The sequence below is a fragment of the Miniopterus schreibersii genome, assembly GCF_964146895.1.
Source record: "Miniopterus schreibersii genome assembly, chromosome: 4".
NCBI classification, from domain to species: Eukaryota; Metazoa; Chordata; class Mammalia; order Chiroptera; family Miniopteridae; genus Miniopterus; species Miniopterus schreibersii.
The window spans coordinates 83,050,359-83,075,218 of record NC_138105.1 but is presented as its reverse complement, the minus strand read 5'-3'; the positions used below and the strand labels follow the sequence as shown (position 1 = coordinate 83,075,218).

General features: G+C 44.3%; 1 protein-coding gene across 2 annotated transcripts in view; it reads right to left on the bottom strand.

The window, feature by feature from the left end:
* Positions 1–15,985, bottom strand: part of G3BP1 (G3BP stress granule assembly factor 1) — a 31,388-nt gene extending 15,403 nt beyond the window's left edge. Inside the window, exons 1-2 of one of the 2 annotated variants that reach the window (XM_081135050.1) lie at positions 15,836–15,985; positions 2,612–2,724 (exon numbers count right to left, since the gene is read on the bottom strand). In XM_081135050.1, the coding sequence (XP_080991176.1) occupies positions 2,612–2,706 (95 nt within the window). In that variant the 5' untranslated portion in view covers positions 2,707–2,724; positions 15,836–15,985. Of the gene's footprint in view, positions 1–2,611; positions 2,725–15,204; positions 15,656–15,835 lie in introns of those variants that run through there. The other variant, XM_081135051.1, reaches the window with a different exon arrangement.
* Between the last annotated feature and the right edge of the window lie 8,875 nt (positions 15,986–24,860).

Here is a 24,860-nt window from a genome sequence, read left to right as displayed (position 1 = left end):
AAACATCAATGAGAGAGAAATATCAATTGGCTGCCTCCTGCACACCCCCTACTGGGGATAGAGCTCAAAACACAGGCTTGTATCCTGGCCTGTAATAGATCCTGGTTACCTCTTGATTCATGGGTCAATGCTCAACCACTGAGCCACACCAGCTTGGCCAGCTAAGCAATTTTTCACAAATGAGCCCATACGTGACTTCACCTCCCCCGCTCCTCAAAAGGCGAAAAATCTGGGCCCACAAGACCCAAAGCATACTTTTGTTGTTGCTGTCATTAATCCTCACCCGAGGATGTTTTTTCCATTGATTTTTTTAGAATGGAAGGGGGACGAGGGGAGAGAAACAACGATGTGAAAAAGGAACAGCTATTGGTTTCCTCCCACACGCTCCTGGACTGGGGCCAGGAATCAAACCTGCAACTTAGGTACATGCCCTGCACCAGGAATCGAACCTGAAACTCTTCAGTGCACAGGCCAGCACTCTAATCACTGAGCCACGCTGGCCAGGGCCCAAGTATACCTTTCAATTGTTAAAGTTATTAAAAGATTGCACATCAGCTAGTGAAATCAGTGCACTGCTGCCTAAGCCACTTCTCATACTTCTTAGAGATGAAATGTGAAAAAAAGGATGTCTTAGAATCAGTAAAATATCAATATTGACAAGAAATATATGAATGTACTTGGTCAGTTTCTCTCAACTCCTGCTCCTTTTTAAATTCATATTTACCTAACTTCTAAGGGCACAGAATAATGTGACCTAATACACAACAAAAAGAAATAAAAGTTTGGAGACTTTTTCTATCCCTAATAGTCATATGAATACCAGCAAATTCTTAACTCCTTAGCATCTTTATCTGCAAAATGAGGTTAACTCTCCCCTACAATACCTTACTAAAAAGTTTGGAAAAGATCAAGAGGAAACAAGTGAAAGTGTTTTGGAAATTATAAAGCCTTTAAAAAAAAAAGAGATTTTCCATTTTCAGAGCAAGGCCTCAAAGAACCCTCCCACACTGCTGATGGGAATGTAAAATTGGTGCAGTCACTATGAAAAACAGTATGGAGATTACCCAAAAAATTAAGAATAGACCTACCACACCGCCCAGTAATCCCTCTCTAAATACCTACCCAAGAAACTTGAAAACACTTATTTATAAAGATGTATGTACCCCTAAGTTCACTGTAGCATTATTCACAGTGGCCAAGACAGAAACAACTTAAGTGTTCCTTTGACAGATAATCAGACATAGAAGATGTGGGACATATATACAATGGATACAACACAGCCATAAAAATATAAATGCATTGCCATTTGCAGTAGCACGGATGAGTCCTGGGAGCACTGCGCTAGGCGAAGTCAGTCAGATGGGCGGGAGGACAGACTAGAACTTCACTCACGTGGGGCATGGAGCAGTGAGCAGCGAAGGACAAGCAAACAAGCGCCAACACCAACAGAACAGCGCTTACCGGGGGCCAGGTGGGGAGGGCGCAGGTGGGAAAGGGGCCAAATACAGTGACAAAGGAGACTAGACTTTGAGTGGTGAGCACACAACCGGGTATACAGGTGTTGTATTATAAAGTTGTACACCTACAGTCCACATGTTACTAATCAACGTCACCGTAATAAGTTTAACTTTTTTAATTGAATATAGTAAAAAGAATTTCTAATTTTTCTTTTGCACCTAACAGTCATGTGTTACCCAATATGCAAGCTTGTCAAAGTATAGAAGAAAAACAGTTCCTATCCAGCAAACAGACATTCTGGAATTTCTAAGAATTTCAACATAAAAAGTCCACATAAATAGATTTAAGAGTTATGTATAATGCAGCACTGTTTATAAGGGGAAATAATGGAAGCAACTCTTCAGGGGATTAAAGTATGCTACATCTCTATAAATACAAACTTTGTGGATACTAAAATTAATGTGAAACATGTATTACCCATGTAAAATGACACCAGATTATCAAATAAAGAAGTTAAAAAACAGTATATTGAAATGTTTGCATATACATAGAAAAACTGTTAGCATGGTTTTACTTCCATGTTTATTTCATGCTTTAACTTAAAACAAGCATGTATTGTTTCCACTAAAAAGATACCCCAAGTTTTTAAAACACATCAACACAGAAGTATGTTATTATAAGAGCAGTCTTCAATACTCAATACAGTCTTACTAAATAATTCAAGTTACTTCACCAAAAACAGCAAAACAAAAGCATGAATATTACACCTTTACATTTTCAGGCACTATTTTTCTGATAATGTATAAGTTCTGGTAACCTAAGTCTAATTTTTAAATAACATTTACATATTCTATTTTAAATGATATCATTTTAACAACAACATGTTATCAGCATTTATACAAAGCACTACTAGACTTCTTGACTTGGGGTGGTAAACGCACAATACAATATACAGATGATATATTGTTGAATTGTATACCTGAAACCAATATAATTTTATTAACCCATATCACCCCAATAACTTCAATTTTTTTTTTAAAAAAAGCACTATTATGCAACAACCCTGCAAGGTGCACGATGAATAAGAGATTCTCAAGGATAAATGCCCACATACTGAAAAACAGCACTTGACGATGCAGGCAGAAAAACTTACCTGTGTAGCATGTCTGGGGCCTGGTTCAGCAGTGTGTAATACTGTCTCACGAATTCCCGCCCGACCAGCAGGGGACTAGGCTTCTCCATAACCATTGCTTTGGTCAATTCAACCTGGGGGGGGGAAAGTTAAATATGTTCAACCAGAAAGATCAAGTACAAAGGGAAAAAGTGGTAGGGGATGAGATAATCATTTAGCTAAAACCAATTCAAAGTAAGACAAGAGGACTTCAGAAATTCTTGGTTTTGAAAAGAAATAATTATAAAATCAAAACCCAGACCAGGTAAGATTTTTTAAAATTTATCTTTATTGTTGAAAGTATTACAGATGTCCTTTTTCCCATTGACCCCCTTCTACCCTGAATCCACCCCACCCCCCACCACAGGCCTTCACCACACTATTTGTCTGTGTCCATGGGTCAGGCATACATGCTTAAATTCTTTGGTTAATCTCTTCCCACCCACCCACACCAGGTGAAATTGTGTACATTCAAATTCATTGCAATCAGATAAATATGGGGAGAAAAAAATTACTATGATTAATTAATCATTATTCCCAATAAACCTCAAAGGTACGCATTTCTAACATGCATCCTAATTTTCCTAATTAAAGTCAATTAAGAATATTCAAGTTATAAATTACAAACATATTCTTATTTATGGAATTATTTCATTCCAGAGTGATAAAATCAAGCAATAAACATAGCTTAGACATATAGGAAAACACTACATTTCCAGTCAAACTAAGAGAAATATTTGGTATCTTTAAAAATAAGACCACAACAACTAGAAGTTCTAAATATGCTTAATTTATTCTATAATGGGACCCAAAAAAATCTGAAAATAATATGGGTAAAAGTTAACAAACAAAATGTTTTTACTCAACAAAATAATCTCTATCATCTCAAAATTATCATGATTTAAAGTTAGTACTTTGAGTGTTGTCAAGAAAGGCACCTGACAATCCTCAATTACTGTCTGTTATTTTAAAAGAAACTTTTTAAGGACATGATTTTTCTTTTCTTTTTTAATGTTTTTATTGATTTCAGAGAGAGGAAGGGAGAGGACGATAGAAACATCAGTGATGAGAGAGAAAGTCATCGATCGGCTGCTTCCTGCACAGCCCCCACCAGGGATCAAGCCTGCAATCAGGGCATGTGCCCTGACTGGGAATCAAACCATGACCTCCTTGGTCCATAGGTCGATGCTCAACCACTGAGCCACACCAGCTGGGCAGTAAAATCTCAAACTTAGAAAAAGAAAAACTTTGAAAAAGATATTTGGCATGAGATTAATCCATTTTAAGGAGATAAAATTACCTTGAATTTAAAAGCAAGCAGAGGAATATATACAGATTAATTACAGTATAAAAGGAGACAGATTTTTAGTTTTCTTAAAGGATGGGGAAACTGAGTGTGGTTGGTCAATTCCTGCACAAGCAACTGTGGAAACATGTTTACCTTCATCTAGCACAATTCCTCTCGATTCTTTTTTTTTCTTTTCCTTTTTTTTAAACTTTATTTTTATTGTTCACACTATTATAAATGTCTCTATTCTCATTATTCTTTTTTTTTTTTAAATATATCTTTATTGATTTCAGAGAGAGGAAAGGAGAGGGAGAGAGAGAGATAGAAACATCAATGATGAGAGGGTCATTGATTGAGTCCCCAACCGGGCATGTGCCCTGACCGGGAATCGAACCCCAATTGCCTGGATCCTAGGTCGATGCTCTACTGCTGAGCCACGCCCAGCTGGGCCATCCTCATTATTCTTAAGTCTGTCTCACCTACTACTTGTTTCACCAATATCAAAACAGCAAAATGCCTTAATAGCTCATGATATGTAAATACAGGTCTAAATTAAGAAAAAAACACAGCAGCATACAATAAAAGATTAGTACCCAGAATGTGTATAATACTCCTATACAAACTGCTGAAAAAAAATAAATAACCCAAGAGAAAAATAGCCCAAGGGAATGGAACAGAGAATCCTCAGAAAAGTAAATGGACCACAAACAAAAGATAAAGTAACTAGTGAAATGCAAATTAAACCTAGCACTTCTCAACGGATTCCCCCCTCCCCAGTATTAAAATAATACCAAATACTGCCCTGGCCGGTGTGGCTCAGTTGGTTTAGCATTGTCCCAAGCACAGAAAGGTCACTGGTTCAATTTCAGATCGGGCACATGCCCAAAATGCAGGCTAGATCCCCAGTAGGGGCCATGCAGGAGGTAGCCATTCGATGTTCCTTTCTCACATCTACGTTTCTCTCTCTCTCCCCCATTCCCTTCCTCTGTCTCTAAAATAAATTAAATAAATAAGTAAAGCCTTTAAAATAAGATAATACCAAACACTGGCAAGGAAGTCAGGAAAAGAGAACCTGCAAAAATCGTTGAAGGGGTGTCAAACGGTACAACCACAGGGAAGAAATATTTTGCAGTTATCTGAAAAATAAAAACATTCTCATGAATTTAGCAATTGTCTTCTAGATATTTATTGGGTGTCCTCAAAAAATGTATACACACCTTGCAGCTGATAGCTCAACTGATGTTTCTTCCTTTTCAGATTTAACCCATTGGAATTAATAATTATTCAAAGGCCCGGCAGGGCGTGGCTCAGCAGTTGAGCATCAGCCTAGGATCCAGATTGCGGTTCGATTCCCAGTCAGGGCACATGCCCGGGTTTTGGGATCAATCCCCAGTCGGGGGCGTGCAGAAGGCAGCTGATCAATGATGACTCATCATTGATGTTTCTCTCTCTCCCTCCCTCTCTCTGAAATCAATAAATATATACTAAAAAATAATAATAATTATTCAAAGTAGGTATACATTTTTTTGGGACACCCTGTATATAAAAGAAACTCACCTGTCTGCACAAAACATAGAACTTAACTGCCATTCTAGTTATAAAATATAAGACAGGTAACAATGTGCATGTCTGTCAAACTAAAAATGGATTAAGTTGTGGTTTAGTCACAGCATGGAAACCTCTATATCTAAAATAATCATATAGGGCACTTATAAGACTGAAAAGTGGTGCTATTAATAATTATACCAGGTTAAATGGAATAAATTAGGACTGTCCCTGGGAAACCAAAATATAAAGTCACGCTATTTATAGCAGTCATAAAGTCAGCATGAAAGAGAAGTCAAAACCTGTTAAAATGAAGTCAGTCGCCAAGTATGTACTGTATAATAGCCTTTAAACATGTTTAGCCCGGCCAGGCGTGGCTCTGCGGTTGAGCGTCGACCTAGGATGCAGCTGATCGGGGTTCGATTCCCGGTCAAGGCACATGCCCGGGCTGCGGGCTCCATCAATGACTCTCTCATCATTGATGTTTCTGTCTCTCTCTCTCTCTCCCTCTCCTTTCCTCTCTCTGAAATCAATAAAGATATTTAAAAAAAAAATCAAGTTTACATATGTTTCTATGAACAATATCTGGTATTGTTTTGTGTATACGAAAATCACTTTTAAACATGTTTGTTTATTTTTTTTAAATGTATCTTTACTGATTTCAGAGAGAGGAAAGGCGAGGGAGAGAGAGAGATAGAAACATCAATAATGAGAGAGTCACTGATCGAGCCCGCAACCCGGGCATGTGCCCTGACCGGGAATCAAACCCCGATCGCCTGGATCCTAGGTCGACGCTCAACCACAGAGCCACGCCTGGCCGGGCTAAACTTGATTTTTAAATAATCCAGATGTAATAATAGATCCATGGACCAGAATAAAGTTAAGAAATATACCCACACATAAATGGATATAAATTATTTTCAACAGAAGTGCACACAGTTCAGTAGAAAACAGACACTCTTCTACAAATGGTGCTAGAACAATTGCATATCCACATATAGGGGGGGAAAAGAACCTAAGTTCATGCCTCACACTACATTAAAATTTAACTCAAAATGGTTTTAGGTAAAATCTAAACCTATAAAACTTCTAGAGAAAATCTGCATGACCCTGGGTTAAGCAAACATTGTAGATACAACACCAAAAACATTATCTATGAGAGAATAGATAATATGGACTCAACTAAAATTAAAAACTTCTGCTCTGCAAAAGACACTAGAGATGAAAAGGCAAGCCAGACTGGGAACATATATTTACAAAGCATTCATCTGATAGAAAACTTATATGCAAGATATATAAAGAACCCTTGAAACTGTGTAACAACCCATAAAATATGAACAAAAGATATAAAGACATTTCACTAAAGAAATTATTTGAACACATGAAAAATGCTAAGCATCATTAGTAATAACATAAATGCAAATCAAAACCACAGTGAGTTACCACTACCCACCTGACAGAATGACTAAAATTTAAAAGGCTGACCATACAGTGTTAGCCAGGATATCAAGGAAATGGAACCCTCAAACATACATTGCTGGTGGAAACGGAAAGTGGTACAAACACTTTCCATTTGGTAAGTGGTACAAATGTTAGGTAGGTTTTTGTTTGTTTTAATATATATTTTTATTGATTTGAGAGAGAGAGAGAGAGAGAGAGAGAGAGAGAGAGAGAGAGAGAGAGAAGGAGAGAAACATCGATTTGTTGTTCCGCTTATTTATGCATTCATTAGTTGCGTGTGTTTGCCCTGACTGGGGATCAAACCTGAAACCCTGGCCAATCGGGACAACACTCTAACCAACTGAGCTACACAGCCAGGGTTTAAGGTTTCTTTTTTTTTTTCTATTCCTCACTGAGGATATTTTTTCCACTGCTTTTCAGAGAATGAAAGGGAGGGAGAGAAACATAGATACGAGAGCGCCGCATCAATTGGTTGACTCCCGCACTAGCTCTGACTGGGCCTGAAATCGTGCCTGCAACCAAAGTACGTGTCCTTGGCGGGAACAGAATCTGGGACCCTTCAGTCCATGGGCCAAGGCTCTAACCACTGAGCAAAACTGGTTAGGACTTAAGGTAGTTTCTTAAGCAGCTTTTGTAATGGCCAAAAGCTGGAAACAAACCAATGTCCATCAACAGGTGAACAGATAAACAAAGTGTAGTATACTTACCGAACAGTACTACTCAGCAATTAAAAATAATAAAGCATATTATATGATTCAATTTACATAAAAATTCTACAAAATGCAATCTAATCTTCATTGACAGAAAGCAGGTAAGGGATTTCTGAGGGCAGAAGAGGTGGGAAGTAGATAGGAAAGAGGAAATGCAAAGGGCTCAGAGAAAACTGGGGGGAGGGGTGATGAATATGTTCGTTATCTTGATTATGGTAATAGTTTCATGGGTATAAACCATGAGTGGGGAATGTTGGGCCTGTGGGCTGTATACCGCCCAAGAAATAATTTGATCTGGCCTTTCCGAGGCCTCACCAAAGAGAAGCAGTTCCAGCCATCACATTAGGGGTGAGTAAATTAAATGTTTGAACAATATAGCAGGCTAATTTTTAAGTTGATAATTCTGTATCGCCCACAAATGATGTTATAAATATCCAAATGGCCCTTGGCAGAAAAAAGTTTCCCTACCCCTGATATAAATGATGCCAAAAATTACCACTGTACACCTGACATGTGTTCAGTTTATTTTATGTCAGCTGTATCTCAATAAAGCTGTTGTGGTAGTTGTTTTTTTTTATTTAACCCACCAATAAAATAGCCTAGAAAGACAAAAGGTCATCTCAGGGGAAGAGATAGGATGGAAACCTATACAGGAAAATAAGAAGTCAAACATAAAAGAATGAGGCAAAATGTTAACTGTCAATTCTGAGTACAATGGTATTTAAGTGGTATCTTTTTACTCTATTTTAATTATTTATCCAAAACACTAAGGGAAAATATACAAGGGTTTGTGTGTACTAACATGAATATCAATTATCATACATTATGTTGCAAGGTTATGCTATGTTGCAAACATTTGAAACTTGGTTTAGTTATTAGAGAAACAAAAACGTTTTCCCAGAACCTAAGAAACTTTAATACAGAAGCCAAAGTCTGTCCTCAGAGGAAGAGTAGTCTCATCACCACTGGATCTACTGTTCAATCTATCTTCTAAATGCTTCACATTTACCACCTGTCACCTCCCTTCAAAATTCTTCCTGACAGCTCCTTGGAGCAATAGCTGATTCTAGGGCAGGACAGGAAAAATACAAGATGGGCCTGAAGCACCTGGTAAAGAAAGAAAATGCTTAGCCCAGGCAGGTGTGGCTCAGCGGTTGAGTGTCAACCTAGGATCCAGGCAATCGGGGTTCAATTCCTGGTCAGGGCACATGCCCGGGTTGTGGGCTCGATCCCGTTGGGGGCGTGCAGGAAGCAGCCGATCAATGATGGATCTCTCATCATTGATGTTTCCATCTCTCTCTCTCCCTCTTCTTTCCTTTCTCTGAAATCAATAAAGATATATTTTTAAAAAAGAAAGAAAGAAAATGCTTTAAAAAAAAAAAAAAAAAAAACCAAAAAAGGCACAGGAGAACATGATCATCAGAAGGGCAGAAGAGCCAAAACCGGAAAAATTTGACCAATAAAATAAAAAAGCAAAAAAAGTTCAGAACAACATTGGACTACAATTCAAAGAATAAAATATCCATGAAAAAATTAATGGGTAAGGAAAAAGCCTTAATAAAAAATAAATGGGGGAGAAGAAACAACTCTTCCTTGCAGTAAATGCAGAAGGAAGGAAGGAAATAAAGAATCACCATTAGACCACAACAGTTGCAGGCAAGGCCACATTAATACACGTTAAAATTAAGGGGGGAAAGTTTAGAGAAACAATATTTGCACAGCTTCAAAGTGTCTAGTAATTACAGTGGTAGCTTTAACTTATGGCCAAAAATTCACAGATCCTCCCCCCTCTTACTGAGTGTAGCTTCTAATGAAGAGAATATGCAAAGGGGGAAAATTCTAACCTGGTAGATACCACCTTAATCAAGTAATCAAAGTTAAATTCAACCAGTAATGATTATTATGGACTCCCCGGTGTAATAAGGCTCAGTCACCTCTGTGGTATTCTCCCCCAAAATCCATAACCTCAGTCTATACCAGACGCACCCAAATTGAGATCTAAAGTGTCAGGGTCATAAAAGACAAAAGAAAGACAAATTGTCACAGACCAGAGAAGAGAGACTAAGGACACACGAGGACTAAATGCAATGTGCTGTCCTGGATTGGATCTGGGAACAGAAAGACATTAGTGGAAATAGTAAGGAAATCCAAGTAAGGTCAATCATTTAGTTAATAGTATTTTATCAATGTCAATTTCTTAGTTTTGATAAATGTACCATGATTATGTAAGCTGTTAATATGAGGGAAGCTGGGTGAAGACTATATAAGATGTCTCTGGCCCTGGTTGGTGTGGCTCAGTTGATTGGAGCATCGTCGAGTACACTGAAAGACTGCGGGTTCAATTCCAGGACAGGGCACATACCTAGGCTGCAAGTTTGATCCCCAATCAGGGCGCATATGGCAGGCAGTCCATCGATGTTTTCTCTCTCTCTCTCCCTTCTTCTCTCTCTCAAAAAAGGTATCTCTGCATTGCACTGCAACTCTTATGTAAATCTAAAATTTATCTCAAAAACAAGATTTTCTGAAAGATAAAAACTTCATGACAGAAATTAAATAACGTAACAATTCGCTAGCTTTTCTTGGTCTTTAGCATCCCTTTCCCACTCCAAAATTAGAAGTCCGGCCGGTGTGGCTCACTAGTGGTTGAGCACTGACGCACGAACAAGGAGGTCATGGCTCGATTCCAGGTCAGGGCACATGCCTAGGGTTGCAGATTAGAACCCAGCAGGGAGCTTGCAGGAGGCTGCGGACTGATGATTCTCTCTCCTCACTGATGTTTCTCTCTTTCCCTCTCCCTTCCTCTCTCTATAACCAATAAAAACATTTTTTAAAAAGTCAGCTGTGCTTAAAATTAAGCAACAATCTTTTCTTTCTCATCAAGATGCAAAAAAACCCCGGCCAGGCGTGGCTCAGCGGTTGAGCATCGACCTAGGATCCAGGTGACCGGGGTTCAATTCGCGGTCAGGGCACATGCCCGGGGTTGTGGGCTCGATCAATGACTCTCTCATCATTGATGTTTCTATCTCTCTCTCCCTCTCTTTTCCTCTCTCTGAAATCAATAAAGAGATATATAAAAAATAAATTAATTAAAAAAAGTTTCCAGACATTGTCAAATCTTTACAAAAAAAGAAAAAAAAAAAAAGATGCAAAAAAACTCTTTATAGTTAATACTAATGCCTCACCTATGAAATTCCTAAAAACATGAATTTTCGGTCCTTTAAATCTCATACAGCATAGGTGGACATAGCCCAGGAAACCCTAAGAGCAAGCTCATAGTTCAAACATGGTGTGTGCTTGAGGCACAGCCTAGGAGAGGAAGGTGTTACACTCCAGCCTTCCAGATTCTGAATCCTTCAGCTTTTTCTGAATAGCTAGATACACCATATACTTTACAAAATACTTTAGACAACTATTCAGATATCAGATTATCGGTTCTTGCTCTTTTGTTTTTAAATCCTCACCCGAGGATATTTTTTCCATTGCTTTTCAGAGAGTGGGAGAGAAAGAAACATCAATGTGAGAGAGAAACATCAATTGGTTGCCTCCTGCACTCGACCCAAACAGGACTGGGGATTGAGTCTGCAACTGAGATATGTGTCCTTGGCCAGAATCAAACCCCGGACCCTTCAGTCCACAGGCCGACGCTCTAACCACTGAGCAAAACCCACCAGGGCTATCAGTTCTCTTTCAAGTAAAAACATGAGAAAACCTATGATATGTGAAAGCACTTTTAAAATATGTAAAGGCCATACAAATATACAAAATGCTGTTATATAGCCACGTAAGTTAACAGCCACCACAAAATGTATGACATCCCTACAAAATGTATCCCACCCAGGAAGCCAGCTTTCTTTCTCTGAAATATCTAATACTTTTTATTAAGTACCTCAATCACACACAGGCTAAACTGCTAAGCAATATTATGAAATAGGACAGAAGGGGAAATCTATCCTAAAGACCTTATTTACTAAGGCCACAGCCTGTGAAATTTTTTTCATATTTACTTTCTGCTTTATAAAACCCACACTTCATGCGTCAATTATTCCTAGCTCTTCACCATTATCACTCGGCTTGCATTTTAGCTTGCCCAATCAAGACCAAACAAGGTGTCCAAGAATACTTAAAAAATTTTTAAGTAAACAGAAAGCTTATTTTTGAGATTTGAAAACATAAACCTGGCTAACTGCCACAGTGTGATCACCAACTACAAGTGAGATTACAGTTGCTCAATCTAAATTTAACTCCATGGATGGAAGGACAGTATTGCACTGAAGGTTTTGCCTACTAGGTATTAAGAACTGACTAGCCAGGGGTGGGGAAAAGAGTAGTTTTGTTTTGTTTTTTAACCTACCTACTCTGACAATTATCTCCCTCTGTAAAGTAGCCTTTTTAAGATTTTTAATTGATTTTTAGAGAGGAAGAGAGGGAGAAACATAGATGTGAGAGTGAAACATTGATCAGCTGCCTCCTGCCTGCCACTACCAGGGATAGAACCCCAACCTGGACATGTGCCCTGAGCAGGAATGGAACTGGCAACTCTTGGGTGCACAGAACAATGCCCAACCAACTGAGCCACGCTGACCAGGGCTCCAAAGCAGTCTTAAAGCACAATTAATTGAACATACAATGCATATACAAATTCTGAAATATCATTTTTAAAAAACAGTATTTGCTGAAAGGTCAAGTGGGTAATTTTATTAAACTGGCAAAAAGACTGGTTTAGGTCACAAATTCAGGCTTTATATTAAATTTCATTTTTTAATTAAACATTACCCCATCCATCCTACTAAAAACCATATATAATTCAGAAACCTGTAACAATTTAAAACTAACCTCTGCCCTTTATTTTCTATGCAAAGTACTAAAACTAGTAAAAAATAAAACAAAATAAATTACGAAAACTGCTGCAAAGTAGGTCACTAACAAACATTACCAAATCTCCTGATGTTCCCTTAGCAGACTCTCAGCTGAGAAGAGCAAAGTGAATTAAATAAAGAACAAAGAACTGCCTACTTTTCTACCAGTTAAAAGAGGTACAAAAGCTTATATTCAAAGGATTTAACAATAACAAAAGTAACCTCTGACTTGGCTGGGAATCAAGGTGGCAACCAAGTCTTGCATTATTACAATTTTTCTTCAATTCATTTGTTCTCGATAAATGAATGCACAAGAGATCAGCTGGGCTACCAATTTGTGAAATATCAGTTTTCATATTTCTGCCCAACTGATACCATTTACCTGAGGCCAAGAACAGTGTGTTTTTTTCCTTAAAAAAGTATCTGAAGGGAAAGTAACATAATTTGCCCTGAATTAATGCATAAGATAACTTCACTGATACACTTTACCTCAAGCAGTCATAAATTAGCTGGACTCAAACTTGAATTTACTTATTTTTTTATCCTCACCCAAAGATATTTTTCAACGGCTTTTCAGAGAGGAAGAGGAGCATCCATGTGAGAGAGACACCAACTGGCTGCCTCCCTCACCAGCCCCAACCCGGCCGGGGATCCAGCATGCAATCCAGGTGCATGCCCTTGGCCAGAATCGGACCCGGGACCCTTTGGTCCACAGGCCAATGCTCTAACAACTGAGCAAACCCATTATGGCAAACTTAACAGTTTAAATGTGGGTCACTATGGTGTTTTAACACTTGATAACTTAAAATGCTAATTCAACAGGAATCACTAATGGCAGTTAAGTGGAACTGCTACAGGAAGGCAAGTTCCAAATAAAACAATGTTATATTCTAAAGCAATCTGTTATTTATTGCAACACCAACATAGGTACAACTTCTCATTACAAAATTTCGACCCTCTGTCTATTGCTACCTTCTGTTAAGAAACATGGAAAGCCCAGCTCGCATGGCCCAGTGGTCCAGCATCGACCTATGAACCAGGAGGTCATGGTTCAATTCCCAGTCAGGGCACATGCCCAGGTTGTGGTGGGATCCGTCCCCAGTGAGGGGCGTGCAGGAGGCAGGCAATCAATGACTCATCAATGATGTTTCTCTCTCTCTCCCCCTCTCCTTTCCAATCTCTGAAATCAATTTAAAAAAAAAAAAAATTAAAAATTAAAAAAAAATTAACATTTAAAGGCCAGGCAGGCATGGCTCAGTGCTTGAGCATCGTCGACCTATGAGCCAGGAGGTCCTATGAACCAGGTCATCGTTGGATCCTGGTCAGGGCACATGCCAGGGTTGTGGGCTCCACCCCCAGTAGGGGGTGTGCAGGAGGCAGCAGATCAGTGACTCTCATCGATGTTTCTATCTTTCCCTTCCTCTCTCTGATATCAATACAAACATATTTTTTTAAAAAGAAACATGGGAAGTATTGGGTAAATGGAAACACAAATATTAAGCTTCCTCATAGTTTTTTAAATTTATTTACAAGAATTAAATTCTGTGTTCTCTCTGCAAAAAATCAAGACCAATCCTAAAGTGTCTGTACAAACAAAAAAGATAAACTTTTTAAAACGGCCGAAAGCCATTCCAATCAAAATTAATTCAGGTGAATTAGTCTCAAAACTTTTTTTGTAGTTTTATCTCAAGTAGAGACATCTGTGATAGAAGTAATGACTTGGACCTGCAACGGAGGAACTATTATTATTTCACAAAGCCAGCGAGTATACTCGCTTTCGAAAAACTAAAACATAACTTTACTACAAAAATATACACTCAAGTCTCTGAAAATGTCTTCTACGTTTACGTATACTCAGGAGCCTCACAGTAAATGCTCAATCATGAACTGAGTACAGACAGGCTGTCATCCACAGACGATCCCAACTACCTACTAGGGTTAAGATTTCCAAAGCATCTCAATCGCCCCTAATTCACCTCGCACAAGCTCCGCAGAGGTCAAATTTATATTGTCACTGAGCACCACCCTTGCCGTTCCAACTTCCAATTTTAATCCATCGACGCTGGCGAGATGTGAACCTCATCTCTCGGAACCTCATTTTCTTCAATTCTAAAACAAGGACGTTAAACTATGTTCTCGCAGGTCTTTCTCTAAAGTCTGCTCTCATTTAAAAAAAAAAAAAAAAAAATAGAGAAATGATTCAGGATCTAATATCAGAGCCTAACTTCCTGCTGGCGGGAATTTTCCATCACCGTGCCCTGAGTTTCAAATCTGACCAGGGAAACACTGTCCATGCCCACTGGCACGTATCCGTTTTATCCTACACGTCTTCCAGAAGCTCTGGGGGCAGAACACCATGCGGATACATACAGCAAGGAAGCCCCAACGCTTCCTTTCCCTTTGTCTTAAGCCCACGTCCAGCCCTGGTCGCCCTGGAAGCCCAGCCTGGCTCAAGCACCACCGCGGCCGCCGCCTTCGCAGCAGGGCCTTTCCAGGCGGATGCTGCCCCTCCCCGGGCGCCAGGGGTGCTCCGAGGGCGCCAGGGCCCTGGGGCCGCACGGGGCGCTGGAACCCGGAGCCGGCTCGGGGACTAGGGCTCCGGCGACCAGGGTCCGGGCACACACCTGCCCCTCCCCGTCCGCCCGCTTCTGACCGTGTCCCTCCGCCGCTGGACCTCGGAGCCCGCTGTAAAATGAGCAAAACCACCGAACCTACCTCACCAGGTCGTTGTGGGAGTAAAACGAGAGGCGCCCGGGTTGCCCGACACGGTGCCTGGCACACAATGAGGGCTCAGAAAGAAGATTGGTTACCACTCATTACCCGAGCGCGCGCGCGCGCCCGGCTCCCCCTCCACTCCCTGCAAAACCCGAGAGCAGCGCTTCTGCTTCCCAGCTCGAAAAACCCTTTTCCTATCGCTCTTTTCGCCACGCTCCCGCCCCTAAGGGGAAAGCTTCCTCTGGCCCGGGCCAAGCCGGAGCCCCTCGCCGGCGGAGCCGAGCCCCGCTGGCGCGTGGGGAGGCGGGCGGGAAAAGGCTGCGAGCCGACCGCGCGGGGCCCCAGGCCCCCAAGATCGCCCTGGAACCCCGGGCGGCGGCCGCGACTCGCTCCCGCCCCGCGTGGCAGTTGGGCGCGGCACGCGCCCGCGGCGGACACGGCCACGCACGCCGGCCGGGGGGGGCGCGGGGGGCGGGGAGCCTCCGCGCGCCCGTGCGCCCGCCTGCGGCCGTTGAAGGGGGGGGGGGGGCGCGCCTTGCGCGGCCGCCGCTGGGGCTTCCCTTCCCTCTCGCCGCCGCTGCAGCTCGTCCTGGACCCCGGGCCGCACAGCCCCGCCCATACCCCGGCGTACCTGCGCGGCTGAGCGGGAGAGGAACAAGCTTTGCTCCACAGCTCGGAGGGAGGAAAAAAAACCCTTCACGCAACTGCGTCCGCACACGCGTGCTCCGTCGCCGGTCTATATAACCGCGAGTCAGCCTAACCTGTTGCCGCCATGTCAGGCGCGCTGAGGACCAATCGAGACTGCGTCCTCTGGGATCCTCGAGCGGCCATTGGGTATTGACTCAGGATGAAGGCGTGACTCTTGATTGGCTTTGACTCATGCCTATGAGACTGTGAGGATCTCGTTTCCCTAGTAACGGATTGGCACAGAGAGAGACCAATTACTCAAAGGTACCGTGGAAAGGAGGGTGGGAAGTTTTTTGACCGATACCCACAGTGGCCAATAAAGGCGTGGGGCCGCTCCCATTCGTCAAAACGTCTTACCCTGGGCGGAGACCCGTTTTCCCTTGAAGGAGCGGTTGCTCCACAAGATGGGGCCCGTGTACTTTGGGGAAGTAAACCCCAAGCAACTAGGAGGTGGGAGCGAGGGAGGCCAAGGAAGCCTTCGGCCAATCGCAACTCGAGAAGGGGGTGACTGACACGGGGGTTGGACTGCACCAAGGAGACCGAGCCCCGGGGCTGCCGTGCCTTCAGGGGCGGCTCTGAGGCTCTCTTGTCCCGGGCTGTGTCCTTTCCCCTTTCGCTCCTTCACTTGTTGGGTCCGGCCCCTGAGGCCCCTCTGCCGCCTCTTTCCGCAGATTGGGACCAGGGAAACCAAGTGTAAAGTTTTCCGTTGTTTGTTTCTCCTTATAACTTTTTATTTCCATGCCTAAGGGCACTTGCTGGCTTTTCCCCACGAGCCTGCACGACCGTTGCACAACTATTAGGAGGAAAGTGACTCCCGTCGCGCACCTAAGATTTTGTAGAAAGTCGCGCGTGCAAACTGCTGCCGAGCTGGAGCACACACGCTGCTGCCCCGCGGGTTTTGCCAAGTTTCGGCCCGAAGGCCGGCCCGTGGCGGCCACCGAGGTCTCCCCTTTTCCCCGTAGCCGAGGGGCGGGAGTTTGCAAACTCTCTGGCCAGCTTGGGCCTCGCTGCAGCCCAGCGCGTCCCCCAGCATTGTCACCCGGCTCTCTACTCGCCGTGGGTGTGGGGGCGTCTGTCTCCAGGTCGCCCCATCTTCCCGAGGTAACTGGTCCAGCTCCTGTGCGGACGCCCCGAAGGTTTCCCGAAGCGGCTCTGCGGCCGAGGGGCGCCTCAGCCCGGCCCAGTCCGCGTCTCTCCGCGTCTCCCGACCCTCCGTTGGTGACCAAGGGCACTTTAGGTTACCGAGCTACAAAGACTCGCCTGGGGCTCTTCTCATTCCGGGCCTGTGACCCCGCGGGGGAGGGCGCCGGGGGGGGGGGGGGGGGGGGGAGGCTCTCGTGCAGTTTCGCAGAGAAATTTGTAAATGAAGCACGTGGAGCGTGTCTGCGGCGAGAGGAAGGGGCGCGGGCCGCCGCGGGGTGCATCCGGGCGCGTCCCCGCCCGCGTCCCAGCGGGGGCCCGGCCCCGGGAGCCGAGCTAGAGCGCCCCCCTCCCCCCGCGCACCCCCAGGCCTCGCTCCGGCAGCGGCCTCGCTCCTGGAGCGTTGACTGAGCTCCCAGGGCTGGAATCAAAGACGACCCAGGGGCTGCGGTCGCCCGTTCAGAGCGCTGCGGGGGCCGGCAGCTCGCAGCCCCGCGCGCAGGTGTCCGGGGCGGTGCAGACCCCGAGGGGAGACGCTGCGGAAGGTTTTCTGGAGTCGGGAGCCTCGGGCGTGGTGTTAGCCAGGCTCGGGAATGTGAGCTTGATTCGGGGAGCAGAGGAGCACTCCTGCAGGCAACGTTTCTTAAAGGCGGGCTCGAAACTTTTGCATTTTACGAGGATGACTCTCCAAATTGTAATGCTAATGAGAGCAAATCGGAGAAACTCTGAATTCACAGATTGGGCATTTAACCCAAGGGGCCTGTGGTAGGGGTCCAGGCTATTCTGAATTTCATTTGGAGGGAACTTGAAGCGATCACAGTTCTTTTTTGTAAGGCTATTTGGCAGTCTCTATTAAATTGCGTGTGTCCCACTGCTTGGTTTGATAGCCACATTTTTTTTTTAATTTTTTTTTTTTTTTTTACATAGAGGCATGTACAGGGTGAACATGACAGTATTGTCAGCTTTGTTAGACTAAACTAAAAAAGTAATTGCTCATCAGTTTGCAAACTAATTGTTAATATGCATGTAATATAGAATATTATGCAGCAGTTTAATTTTTTATTGATTTTTAGAGAGAGAGAGGAAGGGAGAGAAAGAGAGAGAAACATCAATTTGTTCCACAAATTTACGCACTCATTGGTTGATTCTTGTATGTGCCCTGACCAGGGATGGAGCCCACAACCTTGGCATATAGAACTACGCTCTAACCACCTGAGCTACCCAGCCAGGGTCCTATGCAACAGTTTAAAAAAGAATGAGAATTGTACAGATATGGATGGGTATCCAATTGTTAATTGGGTGATTCATTGAAAAAAATCAAGCCCAGCTGGGTGTGGCTCAGCAGTTGAGCATCGACCTAGTATCTAGGAGATCGAGGTTTGATTCCCTGTCGCACTGGCCCGGGTTGCGGGGGTGTGCAGGAGGCAGCCGATCAATGATGACTCTCTCATCTTTGATGTTTCAACTCTCTCTCCCTCTCCCTTCCTCTCTCTGAAATCAATAAAGATATATTTTTTTAAAAAATCAAGTTCAACAAAACAGTGAATTCTCATTTGTATTAAAAAGGAAACAAATGAAAAAACATCTCCCTAATTTTTGTATGTTAAAATAGGTATCCAAGTGCATAGGGAGAGTTCTAAATTTAAAACAATAGTCATTCCCCCTAGGGAATCCCCTAGGTTGGAAGCAATGAGGACAATGTATTACTGGGAAGTTTTACAATGAGACCTGTTTGTGCACCGTGTTGAGTAAGGGAGGGAGGGAGGGAGGGAGGGAGGGAGGGAGGGAGGGAGGGAGGGAGGGAGGGAGGGAGGGAGGGAGGGAGGGAGGGAGGGAGGGAGGGAGGGAGGGAGGGAGGGAGGAGAGAAATGGATTACCAGAGGGAGAATACGGACAAGACCTCAGGTGGCTGTTGCTGTCTTCCACAGGAGAGAGCAAGTTGACATCTTCCTTTGGTAATTTCTCTGATTGAGTCATAAACCCTCAGAACCCAGATGCTGGATACTTAGTGAATGTTCAATGTGTATTTTACCACCAGTGAATTGTCTGGAGTACTCAAGGTGAGGGAGGCAGGGGAGATTTTGCCCCTAAGAGACATATGGCCTTGTCACAACTGGGTAGAGGGGAGACTAGCCTCTAGTGGGCACAGGCCAGGGGTGCACAGGAGGGCCCCCCATAACAAATGATTAGCTGGCCAAAAAGTCAATAGAGAAACTCTGGCAAGACGAGACCTTGGTTCTTATCTTCTTGAAGGAAAGATTTCAATCAAGAGACAAAGTGTAGCAAAGCAAGCAAGAATTTATTGGCCACAGCAAAAACACACTAAGGACAGTGAAACAAGGAAGAGCATAGCAGAAGCAACTGGAGCGCCTCGGCTGGGCTGCTTTGGCTCACTGGGATGTCAGAAAAAAGGGAGCCTTGGAAACAGGTTCAGGGGATTAGCCCAGGAGGAGCTGCCTCAGCCCATTGCTCCCTCAGTTGCAAATCTCTCTCATGGGGTCCCTTGGAGTTTAGGAGATACTGTGCCTGTGGGGGAAGGAGACGGGGAAGGGAAAGGCACAGGGGAAGGGAATGACACTGGCGTGCTCACAGAGGGAGAGCCCAGGATAGGTCCTTTGTGTTGAGGGTATTTATCTCATAGGTGGAAATCTTAGGGGAGGTTTCTGGGGAGGGTGTCAGTAGAATATTCATTAGCTTTCCATGTGTGTCCTTTCAGGGTCTCCACTGATTGGCCAGAGCCAGGGCAGGGGTCAATGTAACTAGTCCTGAGGTAGCCATAGCATCATTTGTCCAGTTTTGATGCTTTTCTGGGCCTGGAGCTGAAATACAACTGAGACCTAGATGTTATCGTGAGGGAGGAAAGGTCAGGGGGTCTATACCACATGACCAGCGATATGAAAGGTCAGGGGTCCAAACCACATGACCTATGCTAGGGGAGGAAAGGTTACCCTGGGGATGGGGGGAGGTCCTTGTTTTCCCAGTTTTGCCCCTTGCTAGGCACCCAGGGCTTTCTGCCCTGGTGACCTTCTTCCTGTACCTGGCCTATTGTCCCTGCTCCACTCACACCTGTCTAGCTGCCTATTACATAGTTATCTTAGTCATCTAAGGGAGAGTCCCACCCAGCCTCCTACTGGTCTTTCCACTGCCAAGCAAAATCTGCAAGCCCCTCCCATATACTACTTCACCCCTCTCTTTCTGCCAATTCTCCCCAAAGATCTGAGAATCAGTGGAAAGAAACTGGTAAGACCCCAGAAAATAGTTTGGTGGGGGGAGTGGAAGAGTGGTGGGAAATATTTGGTAAGGAATGATGCTAAGACTATCATCTGGATCAGTTGCCCAAACATAGCTAATCATTCGTGAAGGGTGATTAAAAATATGTGCCTGTATGTAACTTCAACTGTTAAACTCCCACCTGTGAACAGTATAATAGTATTCATTGTAGCACTGCTTGTGATAGAGAAACCCAGCTGTCAAGCTGTATGGGACTGGTTAGATACAATACTGTGACACAGAGCACACTTATAGTGGACGATCATGTAGCCATAGGGGAAATGAGGCAGGTCTGTGTGCATAGTTACAGGGCGATCTCCAGGAAATACCAATAAATGAAGAAATCAAAGTGCAGAGTAATGGGAAGAGTAAAAAATGGGGAGGGACGCCAGGGGCTGATTATTTCTATTAAGACATACTGTAGTGCTATAGTTATCTACACACATTCCCATATGGTGTCGGTGTACATGCACAAGTTATGTCTGGAAGAAGTCACAAGAAACTGTCCATTATTGCTAACAGGGAGGCGAACTTGGGCCAGGGTAGGAGAGAGGCTTAGTTTTCATTCTGTACTCTTTGGTACTGTATGGTTTTCCAAACAAAATTCAGTGTTATACATCTTCATAGTGATATTGATATAGTAGGCAGTTAGACAGACTTGAGCTGAGTAGGAACAATAGGCCAGGTACAGGAGGTCACCAATTACAATGTGGGACCTCACCCCCAGGGGGACCTTTCCTCCCCTAGCATATCACTGGTCTTGTGGTTTTGACCCCTCTGACCTTTCATATATCGCTGGTGATGCAGTTGAGACCTTCCCCTGACCTTTCCTCCCCTGGCATGTCACTAGTCATGTGGTAGATTCCCTTAGAGGAGGAACAAAGGGGCAGGAGAATAGCCTCATATGACTCCCATACCAGCCCTTGCACCGCTGCTCCCTTAATCTTTAAGCCCTCAGGACAATGAGGTTCCGACCTGCACCAAAACAATCTTAGGAGCAAAGCCTCAGGTCTGTTGACCATAGAGACAGAGTTTTGGTCAAACTAGAGATGACATCTAGGCCTCGGTTATGTTTCAGCTTCAGGCCTAAAAAAGCAGCAAGGCCAGGCAGGATGATGCCACGGCTGCCATCAGGACCAGATGCAAACACCAATGACGCCCAACCCTAGCACGGAGCAATTAGTACAGACCATGAGACCCTGAGGAGACATGCCTGGAAAGCTGATGAATATTCTATTGAGATTCTCCCCTGAGATCTCCAGATAAAAGCCCTTAAGACATGTGTGCTCTCTTGCCCTGGCTCTCCCTCCCTTGATAGCTCTCCTTCTTTTGTTTTTTTAATTTATTTTTTTAGAGATTTTCTCACTGATTTTGAGGGAGAGAAAAAGGGAGAGGGAGAGAAAGAGAAACATCGATGTGAGAGCACATCAATCATGGATCAACTGCCTCCTGCACGCACGCCCTGCCCTCCCCTCCCCGGCCACTGGGGATCTCGCCCACAACCCCAGCATGTGCCCTGAACAGGAATCGAATCGGCAACATTTAGGTGCACGGGATGACGCCCAACCAACCGAGCCACACTGGCAGGGCTCTTTTCCGTTCTTAAGCACCTACCCACCTTTCCCCCTCTCCTTCCCATAGGTGTGTGTTGCCTTCTTTCTCCTAAGCTCCTAGGGCTCTTCTTTTGCCTCTGTAACTTGTTTCCTGAGTCCGTGCAGCCCAGCTGGCTTCCTTCTGCGACTCACTTCTTCTACCTCTGTGACTCTAAATAAACTTTTTTTTTTTTTTAAGTCTTTATTGCCCTGCCAGGCGTGGCTCAGCGGTTGAGCCTCGACCTAGGATCCAGGCTAGTAATGAGACTGTTGGCAGTCTGGAACTCAATTCCTGAACTCTGTTTTTAAAAATATTTTTTGTGTGATTCTTTTCTTAATATTCATTATAGAAAATATGGCAAAGAAAAACAGAAAAAGGGAAATTTTAAAATCACTTATAAAATTGGAATGGGTGAGTGTAGTGCACATAGATCTGGAGATACAAAAATGTAGTTGATTAAACTTAGGCAATCTGGCTGTGTATAAACACTGAAAATGAATAGTGATTCCATGTCTAGGAACTTATTCTACATGAAATTTTAAGAAAGATGTATGTATATGGATTGTCATTATATCATCGTTATTAACATTGAAAGATTGGAAGCAATCTATATGTCCATCAGTGGGGGGCTATATTGAGAATGTGTCGGGGGCAAGTAACAGAAAGTCTGAGTAGCAGTAGCTGAAATAAAGAGGGACTTACATTTCTCTCATAACAAGTCTGGAGGCAAGTTGTGGCTGGCATTGGTTCAGTGAGCAGAGTCAGAATCAGCCTCTCCAGTTCCCTTGGCATTTCCCTCATAGTTGCAAGAAGGTGCACTTGCACTCTAAATATCACATCAGTATTCTAGGCAGGAAGGGGAAAGGAGTGGTATCTGTTCTCTTTGTGAGAAAAGCAAGAGCTTTCCCAAAAGCCTCCTAGCAGACTTCTGCTTTGGATTCATCATCCAGAGCCATACCATATGAGCAAACTGGCCACAAGGGAAGATGGGAAAGCAAGTATTTAGGGATCCAGCCTCTATAGTAGCAAGAGTAAAAAGCCTGGGAATGCGTGTTGGATCAGTCAACCAATGGTTTCTGCCATAGGGGCTGGTTAAATAAACTATGGAACAACTGAATGATATAACAACACTAGGTAGCCAAGATAGTAACATAGAGCATCTACGGAAGAATCCCCCCACCCCCACCCCACCGCTGCCCCTAGGCTGAGATCCAGGCTTGGTTCACGGAACATCTTGCTGGTGGAACTCACTAGAAATCCACCCTCTTGGCTGGAAAACCACCTGCTAGGATGCTGGGAAAAGCTCTTCACAGAAAGAGGCATCTTACTAGAGGCACACAAGGTGGGTAGGTACTGGGGAAAGCTGCTGGCTGCCGGGTGCTGCTGGTCCCGTGCACAGCAGGATCCTGGTGCTGGAGTGGAGAAGCCATCCTCGGAAGCTGGGCCTGGGGCAGCCACACAGACTGCAAGGGCCCAGTGAGTGAGCAACCTGGAACCAGGAAGGAAAACCTTTCCCCTGCCAGTGTCTCTACAGAACCTTTACTGAGGAAGCTTAGCATCCTGCCAATGGGCAAAGGAAAAGATATTTAGAGGGTCGGATCCATTTTCATAGAGCAGGCCAAAAGGATGAATTTGAGCTGAGAGACAATAACCAGCACCCTGTCTCAAAAAAGGTTTCATGTATTAAGACTATAGTTTTCCTGAACCAGTGGTTCCCCAAACCAGAGGAGGGGGGGAACTAAAAGTATGCCTTGAAATTAAGAGACAACGTATCCAGGGTGAGGCCCAGAAATCCGAGTGTTTTTTTTTTTAAATATATTGATTTGAGAGAGAAATATATATTGATTTTTTTGTTCCACTTATTTATGAAATCATTGGTTGATTCTTGTATGTGCCCTGACCGGGGATTGAAACCTACCACCTTGGTGTATGGAGACGATGCTCGAACCAACTGAGCTACCCAGCCCAGGGCTAAGTCTGAGCTTTTAAGAAGCTTTCCAAGCACCCTGTTGACAGAGAAATCTTTGAAACTACTTAGACCGAGCCCCTTCGGCAGAATCCTTGACTATTCCAAGGACAGAACCACCCTGGTGCTGTGTGTGTGTGCAGAGGTGTGTGTGTATGTCCGTCTGTCCGTCTGAAGTTCCAAAGGCTGGCGTGCCTGTTTCCTGGAAGTGTCCTAGAGCATCTGCCTCCATCCGTCTTCCCCCATGGCTGTGGGATGAGTCCCACATCATGTCTTTGCTGCTTCATTCTTCCATCTCTCTGTCTGTGCCCGGCCCTCAAACCATGCTCACTCCGGTCTTCCAACTTTTGTACTTGCTGTGCCGCCTGCCTCCCTCCTTCCCAAATTTCTCATTTTTCTTTCATCGTGTAGGGCTTCATAATAGGTCGCCCCAAGATGAGCCTCTGTGATATGTGGATTATTTTCTGCTAAAGGCAACTGAGTCCCATTGCACTCAAGAGAAACTTCTACCCCCCTCCCTCCCTAAAAAAAATAATTAAAAGAATTTAAATTAGGGGCCTTAGCCATAATAAGAATTATCACCAAAAATAACTTTCTGTGGTGTCTCCATAGATCAGGGCAAACTTCTAGTTGCTGAACTTCTGCTCTTACTCTGAGAACGACCTTCCTGGCCTCTGAAGCCCAGACACCTGACTGCAGTCTGACGCCTCGCAGAGCTGGCTCGGGCTGGGGCTCCACAGTGGCGGCGTGAACGCACCAGGTTGTCCCTTCAGGGAGGGAGCGGGTCTGTCGTGCTCACCGAGGGGCCCTTGTAGTCCCAGCCCCCTCGCACGAACCTGAAACGGAGCAAACGCTCTGAAAACGCCGCCAGGCGGTGCACGCCAGCCCCGCGCGGCTGCCCGCCCCGCTCGGGAGCGACGCGCGTCCTGGGCCACGCCCACCGGAAGGCGATTGGCCAACCGCGGCCGGGGGCGGGGCCTAACCGCGGGTGGGCGGCGGG